At 56.7% G+C, this 26,194-nt stretch overlaps 2 protein-coding genes across 4 annotated transcripts in view; both read right to left on the bottom strand.

Annotated features, from left to right (window-relative positions):
• LOC104329058 (unconventional myosin-X-like) overlaps positions 1-9,853 on the bottom strand; it is a 99,938-nt gene extending 90,085 nt beyond the window's left edge. For both annotated transcript variants that reach the window (XM_075430031.1, XM_075430032.1), the window contains exon 1: positions 9,724-9,853. In XM_075430031.1, the coding sequence (XP_075286146.1) occupies positions 9,724-9,795 (72 nt within the window). In that variant the 5' untranslated portion in view covers positions 9,796-9,853. The remainder of the gene's footprint in view (positions 1-9,723) is intronic.
• Positions 9,854-21,383: 11,530 nt separating this feature from the next.
• SLC4A3 (solute carrier family 4 member 3) overlaps positions 21,384-26,194 on the bottom strand; it is a 32,254-nt gene continuing 27,443 nt past the window's right edge. For both annotated transcript variants that reach the window (XM_075430883.1, XM_075430884.1), the window contains exons 20-25: positions 25,812-25,901; positions 24,068-24,234; positions 23,443-23,696; positions 22,935-23,104; positions 22,335-22,508; positions 21,384-21,548 (exon numbers count right to left, since the gene is read on the bottom strand). In XM_075430883.1, coding sequence (XP_075286998.1) covers positions 21,471-21,548; positions 22,335-22,508; positions 22,935-23,104; positions 23,443-23,696; positions 24,068-24,234; positions 25,812-25,901 — 933 coding nt within the window. In that variant the 3' untranslated portion in view covers positions 21,384-21,470. The remainder of the gene's footprint in view (positions 21,549-22,334; positions 22,509-22,934; positions 23,105-23,442; positions 23,697-24,067; positions 24,235-25,811; positions 25,902-26,194) is intronic.

The following is a 26,194-nucleotide window of genomic DNA, read 5'->3' as shown; positions in this document are numbered from 1 at the left end:
TCATATCCTGCTCTCCTCTTCTTTGCGTAGTCTGGACTACCCTTGAATCTTTGTGTTTCCCCAGGACCTCGTCTGTCTTCTGGAAACTGCTTCTTCTCATATGCAAGTGAGAAGGAGCTGCCCTAGCTGTACTGGATTCGAGGAGACAGGCAGCAGTCCTGTCTCTCTCTGACAGCACTCACATGCCCCATTCCTCCTTGTGCACAAACCTGCACAACTCCCAGGAGTAACATGCTCCACTGGGGCTACAATCATGATAGGTGCATCAATCTTCCAGGAGTTATTCAGAGAGGAAAAGTGCTTTTGGTCAGAAGACATCTTGAAGATGCACATAACTGCCCACTCTGTTTCTCTGTATTGGTGATGTTTTCTTTGTGAATGAACATGGCCCTCTAAGTCCCCAGACCTAGCTGCAAACGCAATACTACGAGAGGCTCTTGCAGTACCTTGGTTTGGGTAACTGCCCCGTCACTGCTGCAGCCATTCTGCAAGGGGGAGGGATGTCTTAAACATGGACCCCCCTACACCGTAAGTCCAAGTCAAAAATTGCTGTTGATGCTTTAAGTTTTTCAGCTACAAGTATTATGTATATACATACCTTTGTCCTCCTGGCACACTGAGGCTGTTCAGTGGGTATTAAGCATCTAAGCCTTGTGTTCTTCCTCATGATGGATCCATATGCTCCTAGGCTTAGAAGCAGCACTGCGCTAAGCCAGCTCTCTTCCCAGCCTCAGTGGGCTTTGTGGTTGTAAACCACGCAGCAGAGATGGGGCTAGAAGGGCCCGTGTGATCCAGACAAAGCCAGGGTCAGGTTTCAATAAATGCACTTTTCAACAGATTGATCTAGATGATCATGAATAAGTGATAGGACAGATACAAAGAGACTTAGCTAATGGATACAGGATTGGTGGGGAGGGGGAGTCCCTGACACCCTAAACCCTTCTGGAAAGGAATGCAACCTTAATGTTTTTCTGATGTCACTCTGAAATGAAGTCATACAGCCAGTCCCTGGGTTATATCTGATCAGCAAAACCTGGAGCAGCTGCTGGAAGGGAGGGGGGCAGCCCAGGAGGCCACAGGTAAGGAGAGAGACAGAAGCAAAACAGCTGAGCTGGCAGCAGCCAACATGGAGCAGCTGGGAATAGGGAACCTGCAACAGCAGCAGAGACAACAGAAACAAAAGTCTACTTCTTGTAAGGCACAAGGTGACACACTGCAGGGCAAAAAGGGACTGGACCTATGGTCCCCACACAGTAGCCCGCTGAGCCTAGGCAGCCTCTGCAAGCCAGCACAGCTCACGGAGCTGAGCACCAAGCAGCAGCCATGGGTCCTGCTGCTCCGGAGCTGCAGCCCAGGCTGGGCCCATGACTCAGACTAGTTCTGCCAATTAGCAGCCCCATTCCTTACTAATTAAGGAGCCAAGCCCTCAGTCTGCCAGCAGCTCTGCAGAATAGCAGTATCAGGAAAAGGTTTGTGCATTTTAAATCATCTAAGTGCAGTTTGTCACTTCTGGTCACTGATATATATGCACTGCTTCCCACCCCTCCTTTGCCTCCCCCTCCCATCTGTTCTGTTCCTCTCTCCTCCCCCAGTTTGGCTGCTGCACAGCTTCTCTTCTCCCCACTCTCCTGCACATCTCCCAGTTTCAGATATCCCCCAGGAAACGCCTGGTCCTTGAAGGTAATTCTTGCTCCTCTCAAAGGAGCAACTACCCGCTACAGTAACCACACCAGCTCCTCACTAGGAGGGTGGGGAGAGTGAACTCCCAACTGTTCCCTTGTGCTTCAAGGTTGCCCTTTGCCATGAGCCCAAGGCACAGAGAGAAGGAGGAGGATGCAGGTGTGCATCCTTACAGACTTCACCACAAGCTCTCTCCAGGCCCAGTTTGAGATGAGCTGCCCCCTGCAATTCCACTATGGGCAGTGGAGTCACTGCCCTCCTAAGGTGAAGTCCTACAGAGTCTGCAACCACCCGGCAACTGCTCCCCAGCCTTGAAAAGGCGTACTGAAGCTCAGTCCATCAAAGTCAGTGGAGCTGCCCAGCGTCGCTTTTACACCTTCTCTACTAGTTCTTCGCCACCTAAAACTTGAATTGGAACAAGTCATTCCACAGGATACGTTACTCACAGAACCTGGATACCTACAGATGTGTATTCCTTGTCTCTGAACACTCGCATACATCTCAGTTGTGTCAGCTTTCCCACATCTTCTCAGTAGAAGTCCTGAGAAGGAGAAAACATTGCACATGGAAAAGCCGAGCCTTGCCCCAGCAGAGCTTTCAGGCTAGACTAGCTGCTGCAACCTGAGCAAGTGAAGAGCCATCCCTGCCCTTCCCTCAACTGGGATGTTGCTCCAGGTATCCTCTCCCTCTTGCCACCAAATACATAGTGAGGCAGTGTCCTTGCAGCTCCCTCCCTCTCTCAAATTCGGCCAATGGCTCCAAGGCCAAAGCTGGGCTGATGGACGGGTGAGTGGCACTCAAGGTCCGCAGAGGAGAGCTCGGGGCCTCAGGAAGGCACGAGGATGCAGCAGTCTATCACAGAGCAGCAGATCCAGCACCCTGCCTCCGAGCAGCCATTATGCGATGCGCTTTGTAAAAAACTCAGATGAGACCCCCCCAAACAGGGTTTCTTCTGAAATGTTTATTATGCACAATTTGGGATTATTTCCAGTACCTTTTCACATCTTGCCACATCCTTGACTTCAATAATTCCCCGCCATGTGGAGCTCTACCATCTACTCACACGTTATATGGAAAAGTACACATTTTAATCAGTCCCTTTTTGTTGCAGTCAGAGGTGGAGGAACGGAGGAATCCAATCCACCTTCTCTGTCTCATCCATTCTTTTCTGCTCTTTTGCCATGTCTGCCCCTATTTGTCATTTCACTAATAAAGTATTCTCAGGTTTTTCAAACTATTCACATGAGACGTTTTCCTAGCGTTTGATCGTCCTCGGTGTCTTTCCCTCAAACACCCCACAGAAAGCAAGTGGAGTGCCTCCGAGCTGGAACGTACTGTCAGCCAATCTGAAATAAGAGTGAAAGTGGGGAAAAATGGGGGAAATGGCCCATGTAAGTAAGAAGCTGGGAGACAGTAAAGACAGTAGAGTCCGTTTCACTACCTTCTCTTCTAAAATCCTTAGGGACAAAGCCATGTGCTAGTAGCAGCATCCAGCTGCTAGATGGGGATGATCGCACTGTGAGTAACGATGGAGACATGCATACGTTTTTAATAAACATCCCTAGAAAGTACCCCTCTTGCATCACACTGAGATGCTGAAGTGCTTTCCCATATATCAGTAAATGGAAAGGATGTGAAACATTTTCAGAATCAACAGGTCCAAGAGTTCCCAAAGATATGTCCAATAAAGTTTCTCAACAGCTGATATGCATTTTTATAAGCCTGGTAATGCTGAGGAAATTCCAAGAGACTGGAAGGGTCAGAGCCTAAATGCGGGCGATAGCGGAATTATCCCAAGTAACCATGGGTTGCATCATCTGACAACCCCAGGGAAAATACAGAGCTTTTACCCTCAGATCTTCCAGCTGAAGGATACTCGAGCTTTAATTATTGCCCAGTGCCAGCCAGCATGTGGAACAAAGTCTAGTCAAAAGGACATCTTCATTCTCTGATTAGCAACCAAGCACAGGAGATAAACAGGACAGTAATAGACTCTCATGGCATTTCTCATGTAGAACGCAGCATTCTGATAAAAGTCAGCCCTTGAGGAGCAAACAGCAGCAAACGGATATCAAAACAGTTATGAATGGGGAAAATCATGACTAATTGAGGGAGCTCCTAACAAACCTCTGCAGAGACAGGGTCAGTACTATTCTGGATTCTCATCAAGGATCTAAAATCAAAAGTAGTGCTGATAGTACTATCAGATGCCAACATCTGGTAGATCAGTGAGTACCCACAAGGATGAGACCATCAGAGCAGTGTGGATTCCACAGTCCTCTTGTTTGAACTAAACGGGATTAAAATACAGCTAAACTGAAAGGTCAGCTTCAGGGGAGGAGGAATGCAAGGAGCACTTCAAACGGAGGAATGTCTTCTGGGAAGTCACAGACCCAAAGGGGATTGCAAGTTGCTGAACAGAAACTCCCAGGACATTTGGTTGCAACAAGAGCTGATGCGTGTCTGGGACGCGTAAACAGGAGCAAGGAAGTTTACTGCTTACTTATGCTCTGAGGTGTGAGAAAGAAGCCTTCCAGAGAAAATCTAAAAAACTCAGTCATTTCTGTTATTCAGAAAGATCCCTTGTAATGCGAAAGAACTTGTGAAAATGATAATGTCATTATGCAAATTTGCCAGAGCTAGAGCTGCCCTATCTGGCCCAGACACTGACAGCGGGGGATCAGAGTAGCGTGTGGCCCAGCATGGGCTGCAAACCTCACCTCCATCCCTGCACACCCAACTAACCGAACCCTGCTGCAAGGCGGCAGTGCCAAGACCACTGCTCTGCTACCTGCTGCCTCACCTTCCTCGGAAGCCCCGTGCCGGAGAATAATTTCTTGCAGACAGAGAAGTTATTTGGGACGAAACAACTCTCATGAAGCAGAAGAAAAGTAGGACCCAAAAATGGATGGAGCTGCCAGACACTTCAGAAACGAAGCAGGGTTTATTTTAAAACCAGGTTGTGTAACCACTTGAAGAAACTGCAAAAAACGGGGGATCCTCCAGAAATAAGAAGCCTTTCCGGAAAGTGTGACTCAGCCAAATTTTCATCATTGGCTGAAGACACAGGTAGCGGGAATAAACAGGACTAAGACACAGCCCTGGTCCTAACCCGAATTTCCAGCTTCTCATCACGTACGCTGACCACTGTATCTATGAGAGGCCCCACCGCTGGTTCAGCTGTCATGATTTATAATGGCAGGACCCAAGAGTCCGCGAACGCTGTGCCAAGCAGTGCGTGGCAGACAGGCCCTCCGTAGGTGTTTTTCCTGGGACTCGCTCTACAGCACTGCTGAACGGCGCGCAACCTCGGATGGAAATCCGGAGACAGAACCGCAGAGCTTAGGGTAACTGGAGGATAACCAGGAAACCGAGACTCGCAGAAGTTTCAGTCTTAATGATCACATTTAAATAGTTCGCACATTGTCCTTAAAGCAAAATGGGAAAGAAGAAATTGCGAAACATTTGTGATTATTGTGTTAAAAAAAAAAAGCGAGGCGAGAAGTGAAAGCCGAGCAGTACGAGGCGGTTTTGGCGGCAGCGACGGGGCAGCTGCAGGCGTCCCTGTGGGGGGGGGCTCTGACCCAGTGCCAGCGCCAGCCCACCCTCACGCCGCTGATGGGATCTGACAAGGGCGCAGCTCGTGCAGCCTGGCTCTAGACGAATGCCCTAAGGAAGGAGCTAATGGGCCTCCCGCTCTTCCCCCAGACACGTCTTCATGTCACCTTTGGCACAAGAGCCTTCTTCCCCGCAGTTGCTGCTCCACAACAGGGCAGCCAGGCCCTTTTGCACTACATGCACCTCTTCATCGCTCTGAGCAGTTTTGGGGAGATGCAGCTGGGATGGAGGATTCTGCACGTAGGAACATCCATGCTACACCAGCCCCATGGATACCTTCAAGGACAGTGGTACTTCTGTTTAGCTGAACTACGCAGACTAAATAAACAGAGAGGGGTTGCTGTTTGGTATTGACTCAGAAAACATCACATACGCAGTGTGGATGTAACAGTCAGCATTTCTCTCTCTTTCCAGTCTCTTGGGATCCTCTTTTCTAAGAGGTCACAATATGCTTGGTAAACTAAGAGGAGGTCATCAGGAAAAGTCGGCAAAGCACATGTTCCTTGGGGGAGAAGAGAGGCTTGGTGGGAGTACTCCTTCACAGAGCAGCCCCACTGCTGAAGAAGATGACGCTCTATCCACTGTTTCTTTCCAAGGCGGCATTTTCCTAAGCCAACAGTTGTTAACACATGGGCACTCGGCTCACTGTTATCTGGAAAGACAGCACATCACTCATGGTCAGCATCATTCAAGTCAGCTGAACCATTTCCCTCGTCTCAGACAAGAGTCTCTGGAAGGGTTCTGCAGGACATCCAGTCACACTTCTCTCTCAGAGAAACTCCACCTTCTCCCTACTGCCGGGAGAGCCGCGAGGGCAAACCAAGCTGTTGAGAAACCTAATCCAGCATGCCACGTACAAGCCCTCCCTGCCCAGCACAAGCTGGTCTCCCTGGGGACACTGATCTCTGAATGATGCAGCCAGGCATCTTCAACCGAGAGCTCAAAACTGGTGCAAACGAGAGCTCAAAGCTGGTGAAAATCGCACGTGCAACCAAAAATCAGACCACTCCTGTACCTGCTGCACCCATGAATAAGGCAGGCTCCACACTGCAAAGATGCATTCGCAGTCAGGTCACTTCAGTTCTCCTCCTTAGCCATGTACTCTGTCTGCAAATGATTACACACATGAGTTTACACCAGGAGTAAGGAGCCATCAGATGCCTGGAGGACAGTCCGTACAGCTGAGTATCCCACGGCCGGCAAAGGGCCACACTCTGCAGACTAGCTGATGACTTTGTGGAGTGGTCAGACACTTCATAGATGCATCAAGCAGTCAGCACACCTGCGCAGCAGCCAGGGCAAAGCTGCCAGAGCAGAAGAGACCTGGCAGAGCTGCTTGCTCCCCACCTCAGTATGTGACCAAGAAAGCAGCTCAGCTGCACACATGGTGGCAACTGAGGTAGCCCTCATATTCCTCCATGGACTTGACTCTGAAGCTCCCCCCTGGTCTGCATGTGTCCTTGGGGGAGGTGGCTCCTCTCCCCACCTCTACAGCAGATGTCCCAGGTCACAAAGAAGAGAAGCGCTGTAGCCAGGGGACGATGGGGGAGCGTAAGTGAAGACCAGGCCAGCTGTAGACAGGGCAGCTCAGACCACCACAGCCACACAAGATGTGAGTACAGGGTCCCCCCCTGCCTTTCTCTGCCCATGCCAGAAAGCTTAAGAACTTTGGGGGATTTATTTTATAGCACAGATGAAAAGCTTTGGATTTCACCAAAAGAGCAATGAGGAAAACTGTTTAACACTTAAAATGCCAGCATTTCTAGGCCAGTGGCACATGAGCAGAAGGAAAACAGCATTTGTGACTCCACTGGATGCTGCTGCTCAGTGCAGGCTGACCGTGGGGCCATGTTGGCTGGTCACTCCAGCTGGAGAGCAGAGAGGGATGGGGTGGGAGAAGTGTCTCCTTTAACCCTGACCACGACATTCCTGCTCCTCAGGGGGGAATTGGAGAGCGAGTCACATCCTCTGTGTAACCCTGCATCCTGCCCACGCTCCAGACACGCAGGGAAAGCATCACCCGTCACCGCCACAGCCCTGGCCCCCAGGGCCCCTCCTCCCCGTCTGGGCACAGGGCTTGCTGCAGCAGCCACGAAAGGAGACGGCAGAGCGCACACACCGTCTCGGCTCCTCTGCTCATACCCGGCTGGAGCAAAGGAGTCATCCGTCACATCCCTGAGCCGTGCTGCATGCCGGACCTTGGATGGCAGAGGCGCGCACCTTTGTGCTGTACCACTTGCTGAGGACGAAGGCTTTCTAACCTGGTCCACTTGGGATGCCGCAGGGGAAGAGCGGCGGCAGCACACGCCCTGCCAGCTCGCCGTCCCCAAGGTCAGCAGTCAGAGGAGGGCATGGCACAAGGAAAGCCCTTCAGCAGTGTCAAGCTGGCACAACCAGCCAAAACTATTCCCCTCTTGGCTGAGCCAGGACGATAAGTAGGTTGAACCTATCACTAAGCCACTTATCATAGATAAACTTCAAAGAATAGGAACTCCTTTGGTCTCCAGCATGCCGAGGGAGGAACCAGGGAAGCTGGGAAGACCTATGGCATCCCCACCTAACCCCAGACACTGACCACATCACTGAGTGTGGTATCTAAATGCTGCAAGCACAGCATGGGAGCCTGCTAACATAAGACCAACAACAGGCTCGAGTTTAAGCTATCCATTGTAAGGGATGACACGCATCCCGTGGGACAAGCTTGGCTTCTGCTGCACCAGAAAGAGGTGGAGCAACTCCCTTCTGCTCAGTCGTTGCCCTCCCACCAGGAACCCCCCATGGAGAAGGAAGAAGAGTGGCAGGGTGCAGCAAATGCCAAACATTCCTGCTCCCCGGAAGCTACGTTCCCTGTCTCCCTGTCTCCCACCCCCCTGCCTTTCCTGCAAAGCAAAGCTTGATGCTTTCCCAGGCACGCTTGCCCCAGCTCTCCAGCCTTGGCCACCTTGCTTCACCAGGGTTTAAGCTTGTGATTTACAGAGCTATAAGACTCCTAGAGAGGCTCTGACTTCGGGACTGCCCCTCAGCCCTTCCCTGGAAATCCCTGTTTCTCCAGATAATGGCAGAATCACGCCTGGACAAGTGGAGCTGGACAAAGCAGGCAGTTCTCTGCTGGGTGTTACTTGCTGAGACACGCTCCTCTGGGCATCACTCCCTCTCCAGCCTCCCATTCACAGCAGGCACACCAGGCTCTTCGGTGTCTATTCCTGTTGCAAGAGGCCAGGAGGTTCCTCGTGACAGAGGGGTGGGCATAAAGGCTCTGGTGAAATGGCCCTTGGGGAAACCCTGGCTTCCATCTGATTAGATACAGGCGGCCCAGGCTTCCAGGAGCAGCAGGTTAATCAGTTAATGGCTGAAAGGCTCCTGGGCCATGTGCCGTGCTGTGCATGCCAAGGGGCAGCCCCAGCCGCACGGCCCCGGGCAGCCACTCCTTTCCCGCTGGGGCCAGATCTGGGAAAACATCTGTTCTGATAAAGCAAGTGCTTCACGGGGGAGGGGACAGGCCCGAGCCCATCATCTGCTCCAGCCCACTACCATGGGCTGCTCCAGGGGGCTGCCAGTTCCCCCCCCGCCACACACAGAACACGGCAAGGGCCAGACACTGGGTTTAATGGCCTGGAAACCAACAGGGCATTGGAGGGTGGGGGGATGTCTGATGACCCTGGCCCCAAACAGGAGGCTTTCAGAGCTCATCCACAGACCTCAGGACAGCCCTGTCACCCCACAGAGACTGCCGTGCCCACTGCCAGTGCCACGGGCACCCGCTGTCACCCAAGGGCTGCCCCAGCCTTGCACCCGCCTGCCCCTCACAACCAAATGCAGCATCAAGCTGGGCTGGAAACCTGGGTATGCTCCAGCGAGGGAAGAGGCAGAGGTGATTTTGGGGGGTCTGGGGTGAGCACAGCACGTGCGTTGAGGCTGCCCAACACTTTCCCCGTGCCGCACACGGCTGTCGCCAGCCCCAAGGAACGGGCACCGCAGGCACCCACGGGAGCAGAGCCCGCGTCTTGGGGGTGCGAGCCTGGCTCCGGACGGGCCCGCTCTGCCCGCCGGCGTGGAGGTGACCGGGCAGGGGCACCGAGGAGGCCGAGGACCGGGGCGGACGCTCCCTCCCGCCGCACGCTCCCCGGTTGCCCCCCGGCCCGCCTCCGGCCCGGTGCCACGCGCGGCCAGCCGAGTCGCGACATGCACGCGCAGGCAGGAGCAGGCTCCGGACCCTGCAGTCGCTCCAGGGGATGAAACGCAGCGTGCGAGCCGTCTCCGGGGCAGCCATCACCACCATGCGACAAACCCTCTCCCTCCTCCTGCCAGCGGCTGCAGCCGCGCATCCCTCGGGCTCCCGCAACCCGGTCAGCTCCTCCCGGTACCCCGAGCAGGCGGGCGGACACCCCCGCCGCAGCCCCCCGCCCCGTCCCCGCCGCTGCCCACCGGGCTGAGAGAGGAGTCCATCGGCGGTCTGACCCCGCACCGAGCGCTGCCGGCCGGCTCTCCGCTCCGCATCGCCGCGCCCGGGCGGGCAACGACTCGCCGGCCCCGGCTCCCGCCTTGGCTCCGCCTCGCCGGCCGCGGGCACCGGGGAGCGGCCGGGCCGCCCCGCTCCGCCCCGCTCCGCCCCGGGAGCTCGGCGGCTGCGGCGGGGCTGGGCGGCCCGGAGGTGCCGGTCGCGGCGGCTGGGGAGGAGCCCGCACCTCGGGGGGAGGGATGCCGAGCGGCGTTTGGGGTGCGGGAGGCGGCGGCGGAGCCCGAGCGGCCGGTGCCGCCCACAGACGCGCAGCGGGGAAGAGGGACCGTCCCTGCCTGCAGCGACAGCAGCCGAGGGAGGACCACTGATGCAGACACCTCGGGGTCCGGGTCCCTTCGGGAGGCCATCACAGCACCAGGCGGTGAGAGGGACCGTTAGCAGGAATCCTGACAGAGCTTCGAAACTGCGTCCCCCGAGGTCTGGAGCAGCGGGCATAGAAGTTTGGGAAAAAAGTGTGCCTGCGCCGGGGGGTTGCTTCCTGCAGTAGGAAGAAATTATTTATTTATTCTGAAAGGAAGGAGAGCTAACGAAAGAAAGGAGACCTAACGGGACACACACATAGACACAAGTTTTGGGGGTTTGTTATTTTTGTGAATAATATGCTTTTAACCACCTAAAACACACAGGGGGTTCTGAGGGAGATGGCAGTGTCTCAGCCAACCTCCGCCACAAGACAGCGTCACACCTAGGCCACTGACTAACCTGCGACGACCACCCCCACCAGCCTCTTCCACCTTCGCTATCCGGACCTTTCGGTCGGGTTTCCTAACATGTGAGTCGCTGTCAGTGCGTACTTCCATTTTGACATCAGGTCACTGAGAGCTACCCCGGGCATGACTATCCAGCCTCTTTTGTACTTGCACTGGATTAGATTAATCTACACTGCTTTCCCTGTCCTGTGAGAACACCATGCAAGGCAGCGCCAGAAGCCTAACTGCAGTCCTCATCTCCCATCTAATACTCCTGTCCGCAAGGCCAATTACCCTGTTAGTGAAGGGATTAGATCAACTCAACACTGATTCGTCCTTCTGACAGCTCCTCCTCCGCTCTTGCTGCTTCTGCAGATCATTTTGGCTGTCCAGATTGTCTCTTCTGGGTGGTCACCAGGGGGGTGTGGAGCTCCTCACAGCCATGGGAAGGTTGAGGAGCACACCTCTACTTCACCTCCTCTGCCTGCCTGCCAAGAGTCTCCATCAGCAGACATCTCCAAGTACCAAATGGCCCCACCCGGACTTCTCCAGTGGAGAAACTTTGGCCATGGTTCCTGTCATCCAGGGATCAGTTGCCCAACAAGGCATGATCCTCACAGCTGCGTGTCAGGGGAGATCTGGTAAAGAAGTGAAGTAGCAAGCTAGCAGCAAACCTATTCCCAGCAAACACAACAAGCAGCCCAAATGCACTCATCATAAACTCAGGGTCTCACCCTTGGTTTCCCAGGCCAGGGTCCTGGTGAGCTCCCTTTCCCATTCATCAGCTCCCAGAGGGTGCTGCAAAGCTGTGTTTCCACACACACCATGGAGAAAACATCTAAGCGCGCAACTGCTGTTGTTTTCAGCACGATGTCAGTAGTACCATGTAATGCTGGGCTGTAAGGGAGCAGTCACTTTTCCAGCCTGACAGACCTCCCTGCAGCTCTGAGCCAGGGGGCTAAGAGGGCTTGGAAAGCCCAGGGTGAGGTGAGGAACCAACCTTTCAAAAGGCAAGGTTTTTGGTATTATCACTACTGTCAAGTGACACCTTCTAGGAAGGAAGAAGAAGGTGGGTTGACCTGGTCCTAAGAACGAAGTTATGCCTGATATTTGCTCCTCTCTGTTACAGGATTAAATTCTTAGTCCTACATTCACACAGCCCAGCTAGAACTGGGGATGTCTGAAATGCCTCCTAAATGTATTTAGGTGCTGCTTGCCGGGAAGGGGTGGCTACCACGATCTGCTGCTCCACTGAGCTTTGATAAGCAGGCGGATGCTGACTCCCCGTCGCTGGCTGCCCGGATGCTGCCACCACCATGTGTCTGGCACCTCACCTCTGCCACCCCAGCAGCTCTGGGTCTGGCTGCCACACCAGCACCGTGATGGACACGAAACAGTCAGCGAGAGCTGGCATGGGCCCCACCACCCAGGACAAGCCTGGGACCCCTCTCCAGCCCATCAGCCCCCCTCCCTGCCATGGGGCTGCCTCCTGCCCAGAGCCTGATGTAGCAACACTGCTTGCGTGTTCAGCAGTGATGCCGGCAGCATGGCGAGCTCCCAGCCTTCCCCCCAGCCCGGCTGCAGATGGCACGGAAACCAGGGTGCCATGGCTGTTCCCTTTTGCTTGTCATCAGAGAGCCGGGCCATTGCAGAGGAGAGGCAGGGCGGGTGGGTGCTGGGGGGTCCGGGCGATGAGCTGTTCCTGCATCCGTGAAAGGAGCAGCCCTCGGGTGCTGCAGGCAGCTGAGCCCCGCACCCAGCCGTGGCAGCGGCAGCAGACAGTGAGTCAGCTTCCTGCTGGGCTTTCCACACTGAGGGAAGGTCGGTGCAGGACTGGCAGGAACAAGCCGAGGCAGGAATTCCTCCTGGACACCAGACAGTATCCTGATTTCCTCCTCTGCCACGGGTCTGGCACACGGCTGGGAGGCGGGCAGGCCGGCGTGCCCCTGCCGCGGGGGGTGAGCATCTGCCAGCCTTGCTCTCCCATCGCCTTCGAGGGAACGGGCTGTGACGCCTTGGCTGCAGATGCCACCTCCCCAGTGGCTCGTCAGAGCCGCGCCCTTAGTGTGGAGAACTGATCTCCACCACCACCCCTGGATGATCTCACTCTGGAGGCAGGATACCTTGCACAGGGAGACCCAGCCAGGGGCATGGGGAGGCACAGATGTGGGAGGAGGGCACCCACGCTCTGCCATGCATCCCCACAAATGCAGCTCCCACCAGCAGCCCCTGCTGCTATGCCAGGGCCACCAAATCCCCCCTTGCCCAAAGCACAGGGCAGCCAGGAAAGGGTTCTCCGAAGGTGGAGAACTACTGAGAAGCAGTGGTCATAAATCAAGCGTGTCCCCTTGCAGGAGTGGCCTGACCCTGGCAGAACGCTGGACACTGAGGCACTCTCCTGCCACAGACCGCACGTGTGCGAGGGGATGGGGACACACAGCAAGACACATGCTGACCCGCCGCCCCGGCCCCCTCCCCACTCCAGTTTCACAATTGTTTGAGATCAGCTTAAAAAAAGGGCAGTTCCTCACTTCTCCCCCTCCCAGCCTGCGGGGAGCCCAGCCACAGCTCAGACCCAGGCAGGGTCTGGCCAGGCCAGGTCAGGGCTCAGACTGCCCCAACCCAGCATGAAGCTGTGGACATCCCCTCCTGCCCACCGCTCGCAAGCCAGCCCTGTCCCCTGCAAGGTGAGGACAGCACCGACCGAAGCCGCACCAAAGCTCTCCCTGCCCGTTGCTGCTCTGGGGCTCTGCAGCAGGAATTAGCCCAGACTCCTTGGGGACAGGATCATGTTTGTACCAGATGTGTCCCTGCTCCAGAGGAATGTGATTAAGGCAGCCTGGAGAGGCTCTCGCAGGGTCACACCAAGCACTACGGCACCTGCTCCCCCGAGAGTGGGATTGTGAGGGGCAGTCCTCCTTGAAAGTGGGGACAACGTGAGGCGGGGGGTGTTTATCTGTCCTGGGCACCCCCCTGGCTCTCATCTCACTTCAGCCACCACCAGCAGCAAGCCTGCCTCACCGCAGCTCGGGGTGCTGCCTTTGCACTCTGCAGAGCTCAAGACAAGGGTGCCCGCACCCCTGCTTTGCCTGACAGCAGCTGGAAGAGATTTTTATCCCATCCAGGCACAGCAATGTCCCCCAGGGCTGCCCTTTCTCCACAGGTCAGGAAAACAGGTTGTCTTCTTCATTTCCAGCCAGAGCAGAGTGCTGGAGGGCAGGTGCTGGGAAGGTCCACCCGACTGTCACCAAGGGCCACTCCTTGGCCTCTGAAGCATCCTCCCGAGCTGTGCTGCTGGGGCCAGCACTATCTGTGACTTTCTACCGGCCCTGTCTGCACTTGGCCGTGCTGGATGAACCAAACCCATAATCGGGTATCTCCACCTTTCTCTGCAGACAGTGGTCCTGGTCCCTTCCTTCTCTTCCCTGCCATGTCCCAGGCCACATGTCCTTCTCCCGGCAGCGATGAGCCGAGGTTCCCTGCCACGGCTCCCTTTGTGCTGCCACAGGTTTGCCTGGGGCCAGAAGGTGTCTGCGTGCGGCTTTTACACCTTGGTCATGAGAAATGCAGTCCTGGCGGCAAGACAGCTGAACAAGAGAGCTGAGCTGCACAAGGGTATAATTACAGTAGGAACACGCGGGGATGAGGCCAGCCAAGCACATCCACCTGATTTCCTCTCCTATTAAGCCTGCCCTGCTTTTGTTTGACCCAGACCAAGCCTTGCTATTAATGGCGTGGTGCTGCGGAGGTCACAGATGGCTCTGTTACCAACAGCCTTGCGGATTCTGCATAACCGAGTGTGTAAGCAGGGCTTTGCTCACAGATACCATTACTGTGGGATTCATGCTGTAGAAAGTGTGTCAGCCAGCTGTGGTGCAGTCGCTTCCCAGGCTGGGCTGTTTTACCAGACACGGGCAGCTCTCTGTCTTTGTCTCCAGCTGCACGATAAACCCAGGCAACAAAGCAAGGAGGTTAAATGGTGTCGTATCACTATCCCTGGCCACGGCCAAGGTCTGCTGACAGGTGCTGGTAGCCGGAGCTCAGTACATTTCCTCTTCCTGATCTCGCCTGTGCAGCTTCAGCCCGCAAAATCATTTCTGTGCTAAAGCAGAGAGCACTTCTTGCTGTGTACCTGCAGCCAAACGATGCCCTGTTTTGGTGTGCATGTCTCCAGGAGGCAACCGGAGATGGTGGTCGACTGGGTTAGCAAACCCAGGGAGCAGGCAAGGCTGTGCTAACACCTACTGTCTGCCAGAGTGCCTGATTTTGAGGTGCATTTCAGGGCTGAAAAGTGAGTGCAGCCCCAGTTCAGAGCACCAGGAACCGGCCCCAGCATCTGACCTCTTGTCCTTGCTGAGGACAAGAGCTGGTGACAGCAGGAGCCGGCCAATCCCCAGCCTCTCCCACCCCCGGTGACATTACTGCACCCTGCGTGCTGGAGGGGAGGTGACATCCTCTGGAGACACTGGGCTGACAGATTAAGGCAATCATCCAGCTGGGCTCCCACAGCAGGGACCACAAGGTCCTCGCTCTCTGCAGAAGGTCACAGAGGGGAATTACCTGTCTGTCCTGCTCAGTGGTGAGGTCACATCTGGCAGCCCGTGGCCCAGGAGGTCACAGAGCAACGTGGCAGGAGCGATGGGGGATGCTGTGCAGCGTGGGTACTCAGTGCTTCGCCTTGCTCTGGCTCCTGCGTGGCCCTCTCTGAGCTAGTCAGGGCACCCATGGGTGCCAGCCCACTTCCCAGCTGCTAGCTGCAGGGAAAAGCTGTGGCAGACACATGTTAGAGCTCAGGCTGAGCCTTCACCATCTCAACCTTACAGCGGCTTCACCCCCCTCTGGAAGGGAGCTCATGTGAGCCACCTCTGTGCAGAGAGACGCGTCGGCTTGTGGGTAGGTGCCACCCCATCAGAAGTGCGCTCACAGACAGGAGAAACTTGTACCGGCACTGGAGCAGTGTCCCAGCCCCATCCCCAGCAAAGAGCTCCCAGCCAGGGTCCCAGTGCTGGGCGGGAGGGCTGGGCACAACCCCAGCCAGCTCTCTGAGCAGGCAGGGCTTGCTCGCTGAGCAGGCTGAAACGTCGTGGTCAAGGCTCCCTCTCCCACAGGCAGCCAGGTGGAGGTGGAAGGGGAACTGTTGGGGTCAGACTCCTGTTCCAGGGACGCTGTCTCTGTCAGAGGTTTCTAACAGAGGGCTTAATCCCATTTACCCTTCTCCCTCCCTCGAGAGACAATTTACTTCTCCTAAGAGTCCCTTTGGGGAGCAGTGCCAGTCCAGGCACCTCAGAGAGCTGGAGGGCTGAAGAGCCCTGCAAGGACGATACACTGGGAGGGACAGGGCAGGGGCAGGAGGCAGCAGGCAGGCAGTGAACCACCCAAGGCTGAGGATCCAAGGCCAGACAAGCCTTTGGGACAAACTCAGGGCCATGCAGAGGAGTACTCACTTGTATCGAAGAAACGTGGCCAGGATTCAGGCACCCCTGTGAGGGCAGCGTCCTTTGCAAAGACCTGTGCGAGGGAGAGGGGCTGGAGGGAGCTGCATCTCTTCTCTGTAGCTCCGTAGCAATGTCTGCAGAGCTGGCAGCCGGCTCTGGGAAGGGCTGACTCCAGCGAGAGGGACACGTCCGAACCTGCCGTTCCCATGGGGAGGAAGGTTTGTGTCCGTGCCCGAGGAGGGCAGGTTCCTCCCCTGGCAGGCAGCAGGGCCCAGCTCAGTCCTTTCTTCTTCTACTCCCCAGTGCCTCTCCTGGGGCTGGTGAGTCCCTTTCAAAGCAGAGGGAAGGTGAATGGAGGGCAGAAGGGGGCAGAGAGTGTGGGGCTGGAGTCATGGCAGGGATGTGCCGGGTCACCGGTGCTCGGCAGTACTTGCTGGCGGTCCTGAGTGTCAGCAACTGCGAGCTGGACCTCATCACCCAAGAGCTGGGGCTGCTCTTTAGCTGGTCTCTCGGGCTTCACACGCGGGCGTCTTCTCCCTCAGCATCAGCTCTGCTCCCCCCAAACTGGTGCGACTCACATTTAAACAAACCCACTTGCAGACACTTACTGGGGAAGCTGAATGCAACCAAAGCCACTCTCACGCCCACCCGCCTCCTGCACGAGGAATGTGCTACTGATGAAATTTTTAGCTGTCCCCCAAGGGGGCAATCCCCTCCTCACCAGGAAAAGGACTTCCAGATATACAGGAGAAAGGAGAAATTTTGCCAGTGGCACTGGTTCCCAGTTTTGTCATGGGAATGGCCTTAGCCAGCACTTTCCTGAACTTCCCAGCCTAACAGCCATGTGAATGGGTGCCAGTGGTATCTCACAACAGAGATGTGCCAGCCCCTCCTGGCTGCGGAGAATAAAAATAGCTGGAGAAGATAGCTGGAGTGTACTTGAACTTGGGTGGCAGAAACAGAAACCCAAATAGTTTGCCTAACACACAATTGTTTAAAATAATACAGTTAATAGTTTTGGGAACAGACCTCCCATTTTCAGTTCCGCAGACAGGCGAGGGTGGCTGCTTACTTTTGTAAAGATAAAACTCTTCTCATACAGCAAAGAGGTGAGAGAAACTGCCGGTCAGAGCACAGTCCTGGTCTGGCACGAAGGAGTCCCCTTACGGGGAGCGGGAGGACACTTGTCCCGTCCCAGAGCATCCCCCGGGCAGCATCCCCTGGGGCGTTGGTCAGCCTCTCTGCTCCTCTCCCCGCACGGCGCTGGGTTTTTGCAGTCCAATGTGCTCCCTGGTGTGGCAGCACCCAGCAGCCTATCACTTCTCTGGTCCCGCAAAAGTGGGGGGACCCCTCTGAGCTCACCCCTCGCAGAGCCCTCACTCCTCCCACCCCAGCCTGGCCCTGTCACCCTCCTCCCCACCCACCCACCATCTCCTCCCCAGCAGAGCAGCCGGGACTGACTCATCTGAGCTGGCCAGATGTCCCATCCCAAAGCTGGCCTTTGGTAGCACCGGCTGCTGGCTGAGCCCACGCGCGTGACCCACACCAGAGCCCCCGAAGCAATCCTGCCCGCACCAGCCCGTGCGTTGCATCCTGGGGCAGTGCGTTTGCCAAAGCATCCAGTGCCCAGGACCGTGCGGGTGAGCTGCTGTCCCGACTGCCTTCTCTCCATCACCGTGGCCACCCATGGAGGCCCTCTACTCTGCCCTCGAAGGGGAGATTGGTGCCTTCGTGGGGCACATGCGGTGGTGCCGGGAGGGCTTCGATCTTCGCCCCCTGTACCACGTGCTGCTGCTGGTGCTGCCACGGAGCCCCTCGGGCCGGGTCGAGAGCTGGCAGCACCTGCAGACGCTCGCCCAGCACCGGCCTGGCTCGGCCAGCCCCGACGTGGCCGGCTACGTGGGCTGGCTGGCCGGCTACCTGCAGTACCTGAGCGTGCTGAAGGAGAGGTTTGACGCCAGGGTGGTGGTCCCACTCTGCGAGAACCTGTACGTGCACGAGGAGCCGCCCGCCCGCCCTGCCCGGCAATGCCCCCCGGCTTCCATCCCACGCCTGGCCACGCAGCTCTTTGCCCACCGGCGTAACTGGGGGCTGCTGCTGCAGGGGGGGCCCCTTGGTGAGCGGGTCTTCAGCCCCCAGAGCCTGCATGACCTGCGCGGCTTTGCCGGCGTGGGGCCCTTTGTGAAGGTCCTGCGGCTGGTCCCTGATGTCTTTCACCAGAGCCTGGCCACGGCAGAGCTTGCCCGGCGATGGGTCCGTCTGCACAGGAGCAGGTACAGCCTCTCCCTGCCACCATCACCATCACCGTCGCTGCCACCAATGCAGGGCAGAGCAGTGCTGGCTCCCGGCACCACGCAGCCCCCACCGCGTGGCACGGCCACCCAGCAGCCCGGCTCTGCCCTGGGCTTGCCCGACCCCTTGGTCCCGCTGCGGCCCCTCGGTGCAGGCAGCAGGGCCGAGGCGCTGCGAGCCCGGCTGCGGCAGAGCCGGGAGGAGCTGCTGGCTCTGCTGCACCGTGGGGAGCGGGCAGCTGCCCTGCATGCCCAGGTCCGTCACGTCGCCCGGCGCATCCGCGTCCTGCGCCTGCAGCAGCGAGGTGAGGGGATGGAGTCAGCCCAGCCCTGGCAGAGCCCAGGAAGTCGGATGGGTGGTCGCCGACTCCAGGCTGCCCTGGCCGAGGAGCTGCAGAAGAGCCTGGAGCTGGAGGAGTACCACCACAGCATCCTGGAGGCCGACTGGCTGCTGGAGCTGCAGGTCAGGCCCATCCTCATCCGGAGGATCGATGCGGTAAGGGACGCACACTGGCTCTGCACACGCGCCCTGCCCCACATCTCAGGGTGAGAGTGGGGCACTGCCACGAGCAGGGGGCTGGGGAGGTGCATGGAAAGGGCTGGACACCAAGCTGGAGACATGGGTCTTGTGGGACTGGCTAGGGCCCCAACCTCTCCGGTCCAAACCGGTGGCTCATTGGGAAGCCCTGGCATTGAGGAGAAGGAGAGCAGTGGATCGGGGATGGGAGAGGGAGCATTTCCCAATGTGGCGGAGCACCCTGCAGGGAGCATTCATGGATGCTCCCATCCATGCTGGGATGCTCAGGAGCTGGGCACCGGAGCTGCCTCCTCTCCTGCAGGTTCAGCAGCGCTGCTGGGACCTGGAGAGGATGCTGCAGGGCTACGTGCTGCCCATCCCCCAGCCGGCCAGCTCAGGAGGGGGGCAGCCACCACCCCTGCGCCCGGGCAGACTCAGCCCTCTGCCACCTGTCCCACCAGTGACCAGCCCCAGGAGCGGCCAGCAACCCTGACCACGGGAGGTGGGACCACCGCCTACTCCCCGCAGCAGCACCCAGCAGAGCACGGCTGGAGGATGCCCAATCCATCATCAGGCGGGCTGCGGCAGCCAGCAGCTCAGGAGCCTGGTTTGGCTGCTGCCTGGGAAGGAACGTGTATTTAATGAAACATTTCCTCCATGCTCACCCGTGGTTCTGCCGTTCAGCGCGTGGCTACAGGCTGGGTAAGGAGATGGGCACTGAGCGCTGCTGAGCACGCAGGCACATGCATGCGCGTGTATGGATGCATGCAGGCGTGAGTACACGTTTCTGGTTAAATACGGGGCTCAGCCTGCTTCCAGCAGCCAGCACGGGGGCTCAGCTGGGCCCACAGCAACCAGCCTGCTTGGTGACGGCGGTGGAGAGCTCACCTCGGTGCTGGTAGTGGGTGAGAAGCTGACAGTCCCCACTCCAGATGGGCCTTGCTCCCTCGCTGGCTGCTGTTGTGGGCAAGAAACAGTTTTGGATTGGGGAATTTCAATCAATTTATTGCCAATAAACAAACAAAAGTGGAGAGCCAGACGCAGTTCCTGTGAAGAGTTTATTGGTGTAGCTGTTTCCACTACAGTCAGAGGAGTCACAATGCACAGTGACAACAGGCCTCCTACACTACAAGGGGAGGACAGGACACACACGGCCACAGACACACAGAGACACTCGTCTCTCCGCCCCGGGCCCTGCGCGGGGCCAGGCTGTGGGGCAGGAACCTGCCGCAGTGGGAGGTTTCTCTCTCCCGTGGAATAGTTCTGCAGCCTCCTGGGGAAGGTGTTGGACCCTCCCGGTAATGAAGCACCCACCACCTCTCGCAGGAGCCAGGCTGATGAGTGGGAACCGGGGCAGTGGCTTGTCCCAAATCCAATGGTGAAGCGTGCATCCCAGCCTCCTCCGGAAGGCCACTCCATCACCACCCACCGGGTAGAGGCTGGGGTGCCCGTCTCCTCTGGCACTGCCTTCAGAGCTGCCGCAGGCAGCAAGGGCACCATCAGCAGTTTCTGAGGCAGCTCTGAACAGCGGCTGCCAGCCCAGGCAGACCCCAGGAGACAGCCCTGCCAGGTGGAAAGGTGCTCAGAGCCGCCCAGAGGTGCTGGGAGCTGAGTGCTGGGCATGCAGAAAGTGGCTCCTTCCCACTTGGTAGGCACCCCTGGATGTGAAAGGTCACCCCAGTATGGCAGCAGAATTGGGGCTCAGGGTTTCAGTGACTTCCTTGTGGGGCTGCAGGGAGCCGGACCCAGTGGATCACTGCACAGGGTAAGGGAGAGGACCCAAAGGACTGTTTTGTGCTCCAGCACTACGTCTCTTGTATAGCCTCTTAAATACAGTTTGTTCTCAAGGACTGGAACATGGGGATCAGGAACTGGGATGAAGCCCTGTGACGAGTTTTTACCCCTGCAACCTTTGCGGAGGTGCAGAACAGCACAGGACTCCTCTTAGCCCCTGCAAGAGGGCAGGCACCTGAGGCTTCAGGATACCTATTTGTGCCCAGCGTCCCCTCCCTGTGTGGTTTTCCTTTGGGAAGAGGATTGGGAAAACTGGGAGTAAGCAAAGAGCCTCCCTGATGCAGAGCAAGAGCCAAAAACAGTCCTGTGGAAGGGTGATGGTCTGGAGGACAGGGCCAGGGCACTCGTCCATCATTGCCCATCTGCCAGGCTGCAGCAGCCCCGTGGGCCAGGGGCTGTGGCACAGGCCCAGCATGAGCCCTTCTGGGAGGGGGCAGAGGGAGTAGGAGCAAGGCACCCACCAGCCGAGCAGGGAGGCTGCTGGCCTGGGAGGAGCCCACCGGCCGTCCGCAGGCAGCATCCAGCCCATCCCTGTGACTGCTCGGTGGCACGTGGTGCTGAGACACCCAAGCTTCACAGTAGTGGAGGGGGACACAGTGGCACCAGCTGGCATGGCTCCCCTTCACCTCCTGGAGACCGGGCACGGGCTGCCTCCAGCAGGGAGGGGGCAGAGCCCTGGCCCACGGGCACTGGGACCCACGCAGCTTCACTCAGCCCACCAGGTCCAAGAGGAGAGAGACTCGCAGCCTCTGCTGAGCGAGCGATGGGACAGCAGGAGCCAGGGCTGCCTCCCACGGGGCTACAGAACAGCCATTTGTTGGTCCAGGAAAGAGATGGCGTGACTCACGGCAAGTCTCCAGTTAGTCCTTGGGAGGGACGAGCAGGCGTGAGCGGCCTGTCCTGTGAGCGGGCAGGGCAGGTCCCAGCTCACACAGGCATGTGCAGCTCGTTGTACTCGTCCCGGCCATCCTCGTCGAAATTCGGCTCCGCATCCTCCGAGTCCAACTGGGGAGAGGCAGAGACCGGGCTCTGAAGGCCACAGCCACCCCCAGTGTGGGTTCGAGCCTGGCACTGAGGGATCAGCGTGCAGCAAGCCAGGCAGCTGGGCTGCGCTGGGAAGAGCAAAGCTCTTGCTCCTTCCCCCCACAACAGCCCCCCTTTTTGGCCGCTCATGCCTGTCCGTGCTTCCCCAGTCCGATGCCCTTTCCTACAAGTGTTCATGTTTGACAGTGTCCCACCACTGGGGCTTTGGTCCAGCACAGCAGCACCTCCCTCCTCCCCTGCTGGCAGCACGGTGTCTGGGTGCTGCCCCAGGCTGCTCTCCAACAGGAGCTCGAGATATTGGCAGTAGCGGAGGAGTGGCCAGCGCCCAAGGAGCTGCCAGCACCCTGGCACTGTGGTTACGTGCTCCTGTGCCGAGCAGCCACAGGTCCTGGTGTGCTGCTGGGCTGTCCTTGCTGCTGTCTCAGAGTGGAAATGGGGCACCTCCTAATGAAACAGCCACAAATGGGCACGAGGATGGAAGCGGAAATCCCTTTTCCAGGCCTCTGCAGGCAGGATCTTCTGTCTCCTTGCCCTAAGCTGCCCATCCATCCCACATTGCACTCCCAGGGCTACAAGCTCTGAGGAAACCATCGACCCACCTTCTGCTGTTGAACAAAGAGCCCCAGACAACAGCAGGGAAAGCCAAGGCTTTGCCACCTGAGGATCTCCCAGACTTTCAGTCTGCTGAACCTCCTCAACCTCATTCCAGTGTTGCAAGCCAGACTGTGAGGACAGTTATCCGCTTACCGCTTTGAGCTCCCTGTCATGGAAGAAGCGGGGAAGCACGAAGCGTCGCAATGGCACTGTCATGATCAGGACGAAGGGGAAGGCCAAGGATGCCACCGTAGATTTCACCACCCAGAGCAGCACAATGCAGGCCAGTTGAATGCAGGTGAAGAGATTCATTCTCCAGGTCTTCACCTAGGGAGGTAAATCCAGTCAAAGAACACTTTATCCTTCCACAAAGATTAATGAACAACCAACTGGCAAAACATAACCCTTCTGCGTACGGTAGTACCATAACGCAACACTGCTGCACGCTCTTACCTGCATGTACGCTACAGCAAGGCAGAACTCCACACCACAGCAGGCTCTGTGCCACCTACCAGCACACCCACTCGCAGCTCAAGCACTGCATCACCCCTATAAACAGCCTGTCCGTACAATATCCTTGCATCACACTCCTGCGTGCAGTCTGTCAGCACACTGCACCACCTCTCGGCACAAACTTGCAGCTGAGGGGGGTCACCAAGCCAAGCATCACTCTAGCAAGGCACCATCCTCCCCTTCACCTGCCTCTTCTTCCTCTGCTTATTACCCGGTTCCCCGCAACCAGCCTTCGCTCACCTTAACAACATAGATGTGGTCAGGGTGGTGCTTGGATGGCATGAAGATCAGGAGCAGCCGCTCGTAGAGCTGGATGCCAGTGAGAGACGTAACCCCCATGTAGAGGAAGATGCCGAAAAGCACAGCCAGCGGGATCTGCCGCAGCATGTTGCCCATCACAATGGACAGACCTGCACAGACAGAGCTCAGGGCACGGTGTGTCCCACGCCAGCCCCTCTGCAAGGCACTCCGGCCTCCGTCCCCCTCCCACCTCCCCTCTGTCCGTCCCGGGGTGCAAGGGAAAAGAAGCTCAAGAGGGGTCTAGCTGGAGGCATTGCAGAGAAGGACTGACCATGAGGGGCTACCAAAGGCTGCTAGAGGAGAGCTGGCATGCGTGAAGGTGGGAGCAGTCCTGCAGCAAGCAGGCAGAGTGCAGGCGCGTCTGTGGGGCAGGGACGCTGCCAGGAGGGAGCTTCGAGTGGTCAGCCCTGACCTCCCCCCTCACCCCTTCACCCGAGCAGAGGCTCACCGACGAGGGCAGCAATAAGCACTCCGGTCACACGCTGCTCCTTCACCTCCTCGATCTTGGGCTTCTCTCCTGGCGCAATGGCCTTGCTCATGACCGTCAGGGCATTGACGTGGGTGACGGAGCGCACCGTTGCCGCTGTCAGCCAGGGCAGCCCAAAGAGGGCACAAAGACCCCCCATAGTGCCTATGAGCAGCAGGTCCAGGTGGAAGCCAGAGCCTTTCAGCAGCTTCCTCTCCTTCTTGCTCACAATCAGCCTGGGAGGAAAAAAGAGCAAGAGTCAGTGCCAGGCCCAGGGACAGCACTGTGGCTGGGGACAACGTCCACTCTCTGCAAAGGCCACACATGCAGACAACAAGGAGATGGCTGAGGAGAGGGATGGCGGCTGTCAACCTCAGGTTAGAGGTTTCCTCCTGCGCTTGGCAGAGGCAGGTCTCCACCACACTGTATGCCAGGAGGGGAGCCAAGAGACAAAGGGAGAACCCAAGCAGGTACAGTCCGAAATGGGCAGGATCCTGCCCTTGCTGTCCTTGCCAGGCGCATCTCCACACCAATGCCACCAGTACCCATACCAGCCTTGCCTGCCTAGGGGCCAGTGATGGTTGGCACTGGCAGGGGAGGTACTCACGTAGTGATCTGTGTCTCCATGAAGATAAGAATGAAGACCAGGAGGGCAGGGATGGCAGAGGCAAACATCATCCACATTGGAAAGGTCCCAGTGCTGCCCATGGGGTGAATGAACCAGCCACGCTTGTGAGGAGATGTGACCGACAGGCCAGAGGGGACATTCAGTTTCTGGTGGTGTAACCGCAAAACCCAGCAGTTACTCATCAATACACATGTGCCCACAGCCTCACACAGGACTAATCTTGATTCTCCTCATCTCCCTGGTCTGAACACCTCAGATGATGGGACAGCCACACTGACCCGAGTGGGACTTTCTCACAGATAATCCCCTTCAGCGCAAAAAATCCGATGTCCCCTAACATGGGCCTGTCTCATTTCCTCTTTCAGCTACTGGAATTCCCTTGTTTTTTGTCCAAGAGACCAAGGAAATATCTTCCCTCTGGAACCTCAACCCCATGTCAGTGCTTGCAGATCATGATTAAAACACTCCTTGACCTCTGCTTGGAGAAATCAAGTGTCCCAAACTGCCTCCCCTTCTCTGAGGTGGCTTTCCAAGCCTTTTCTGAGACGTTTTTCCAATATTGTTTTTGCAGCATGGACCCCAGAACTGGACACATTCTCTGGAAATGACCTCACTCTGATTGTGTTCAGAGGGAATATCATTTTTGTGCTCCGCTCACAGACCACACAGACTCCCAGCTGTACATCGTCCCGACCCTGCGTTCATCACCAATTGAACTCTCGGCACTGTGCTGCTCTACAGAAGTTCTTGCTATCTGCCTGCATGAGCACTGCAGGGAGAGTTTATGATTTGCATTTATGTTAATCAGCATAAGTATGAATAATATTCCTGGAATGCTTGTACTTGAGCTAAGCTGTGTAACTAAGTGCCGTTCTCTCAGAAAGCTTTGTACATATGCTGAGTTAATGCTGAAACGATCATGCTTTTGACATTAATTGTAGAAGCGTAGACGGGTATGAAAAGGATGTAACAAAGTGCATGATTTTACTAACGTCTGATAAAACCAGGTTTTTCATTGAAATTTAAACGAATAAAAATGCATTTGGATTCTGTTAAGCCTTGGGCTGTCTTAATAAAAAGCTTGCATGCTGACCAGGAACTACCTTTCACCCTCTCCCCGGTGTTAGCTGAAAGAAACACCAAACCAAAAAGATACAACTACATATTTACTAAAAAATGGGGAATAAAAGGAAACCTGTGAGATGGGTTTGTTTGATAACATTTAAGTTTGTGCATAAACTGGGAAAGAGATCATTGTGTCTGAGATAAAGCGATCAAAATATTTAGTAGCCTACAGTTAAGGAGAGTATAAATACGTTGAGTACTAAACCCATGACAAGTACCCCACCGAAACCCCTTCCTTCAGTGTGCATAACCAATTTATGTCTTGCCAATTGACTGCAAGTTTTAAGAGTTACAAACAAGGAATTCACTGCAGTGAAGCCCTCTGGTCCCCTAGAGCCTCCCCTACCAACAGCTGGAGTATCAGGGGACACTAGAGGCACTCCAGTCCCTGCCGCTCTGGTCTCCATCTCAGCGAGACCCTTGGAGCTTCCCTTCAGCGTGGGGGTGAGGACAAGGGGAGCATCTCTGTCTGGTTTGCGCTGTTATGACCACAGAGGCAGGCAACGCAAATCCCCCATTGCACAAGAGCAGACCACGGTGCCGCAGGGATCACTGCTGGGCTGCAGGAGGGACTCTGCGGGGCAGCGCTGGAGCCTACCTGTGTGTATGTGTCAGTGATGGTGTAATCCACCAGCACCATGACCAGGATGGAGATGGGGATCCCGAAGTCTCCGATGATCCGTCGAGCCTGCAGAACAAACACCCTCGCTGGCAAAGGGAAGGGGCCAGCTCCATGCACCCACCCTGCTACAGGGAGCCTGGGGCAAAGCGAAGCCCCTGATAGGGCCAAGCACCACGGCAAACCTGAGCATGGCTGACAAGCCAGACAGGGGAACCCAGCATTGGCCCATGGGGCCGCGCATCCCACTGCCCACATAACACACAGTTCTCCAGCCACTCTGAAGTGACCAGCTAATTGCTCCAACTGGCCTGTTCGGATGGTGCAGATGCCTCACACGTACAGAGATGTCCAAATGGAAC

Source organism: Opisthocomus hoazin, chromosome 9 (genome assembly GCF_030867145.1).
Source record: "Opisthocomus hoazin isolate bOpiHoa1 chromosome 9, bOpiHoa1.hap1, whole genome shotgun sequence".
NCBI classification, from domain to species: domain Eukaryota; kingdom Metazoa; phylum Chordata; class Aves; order Opisthocomiformes; family Opisthocomidae; genus Opisthocomus; species Opisthocomus hoazin.
The sequence above is the reverse complement of the archived record's forward strand: the minus strand, read 5'-3'. Positions and strand labels throughout refer to the sequence as shown.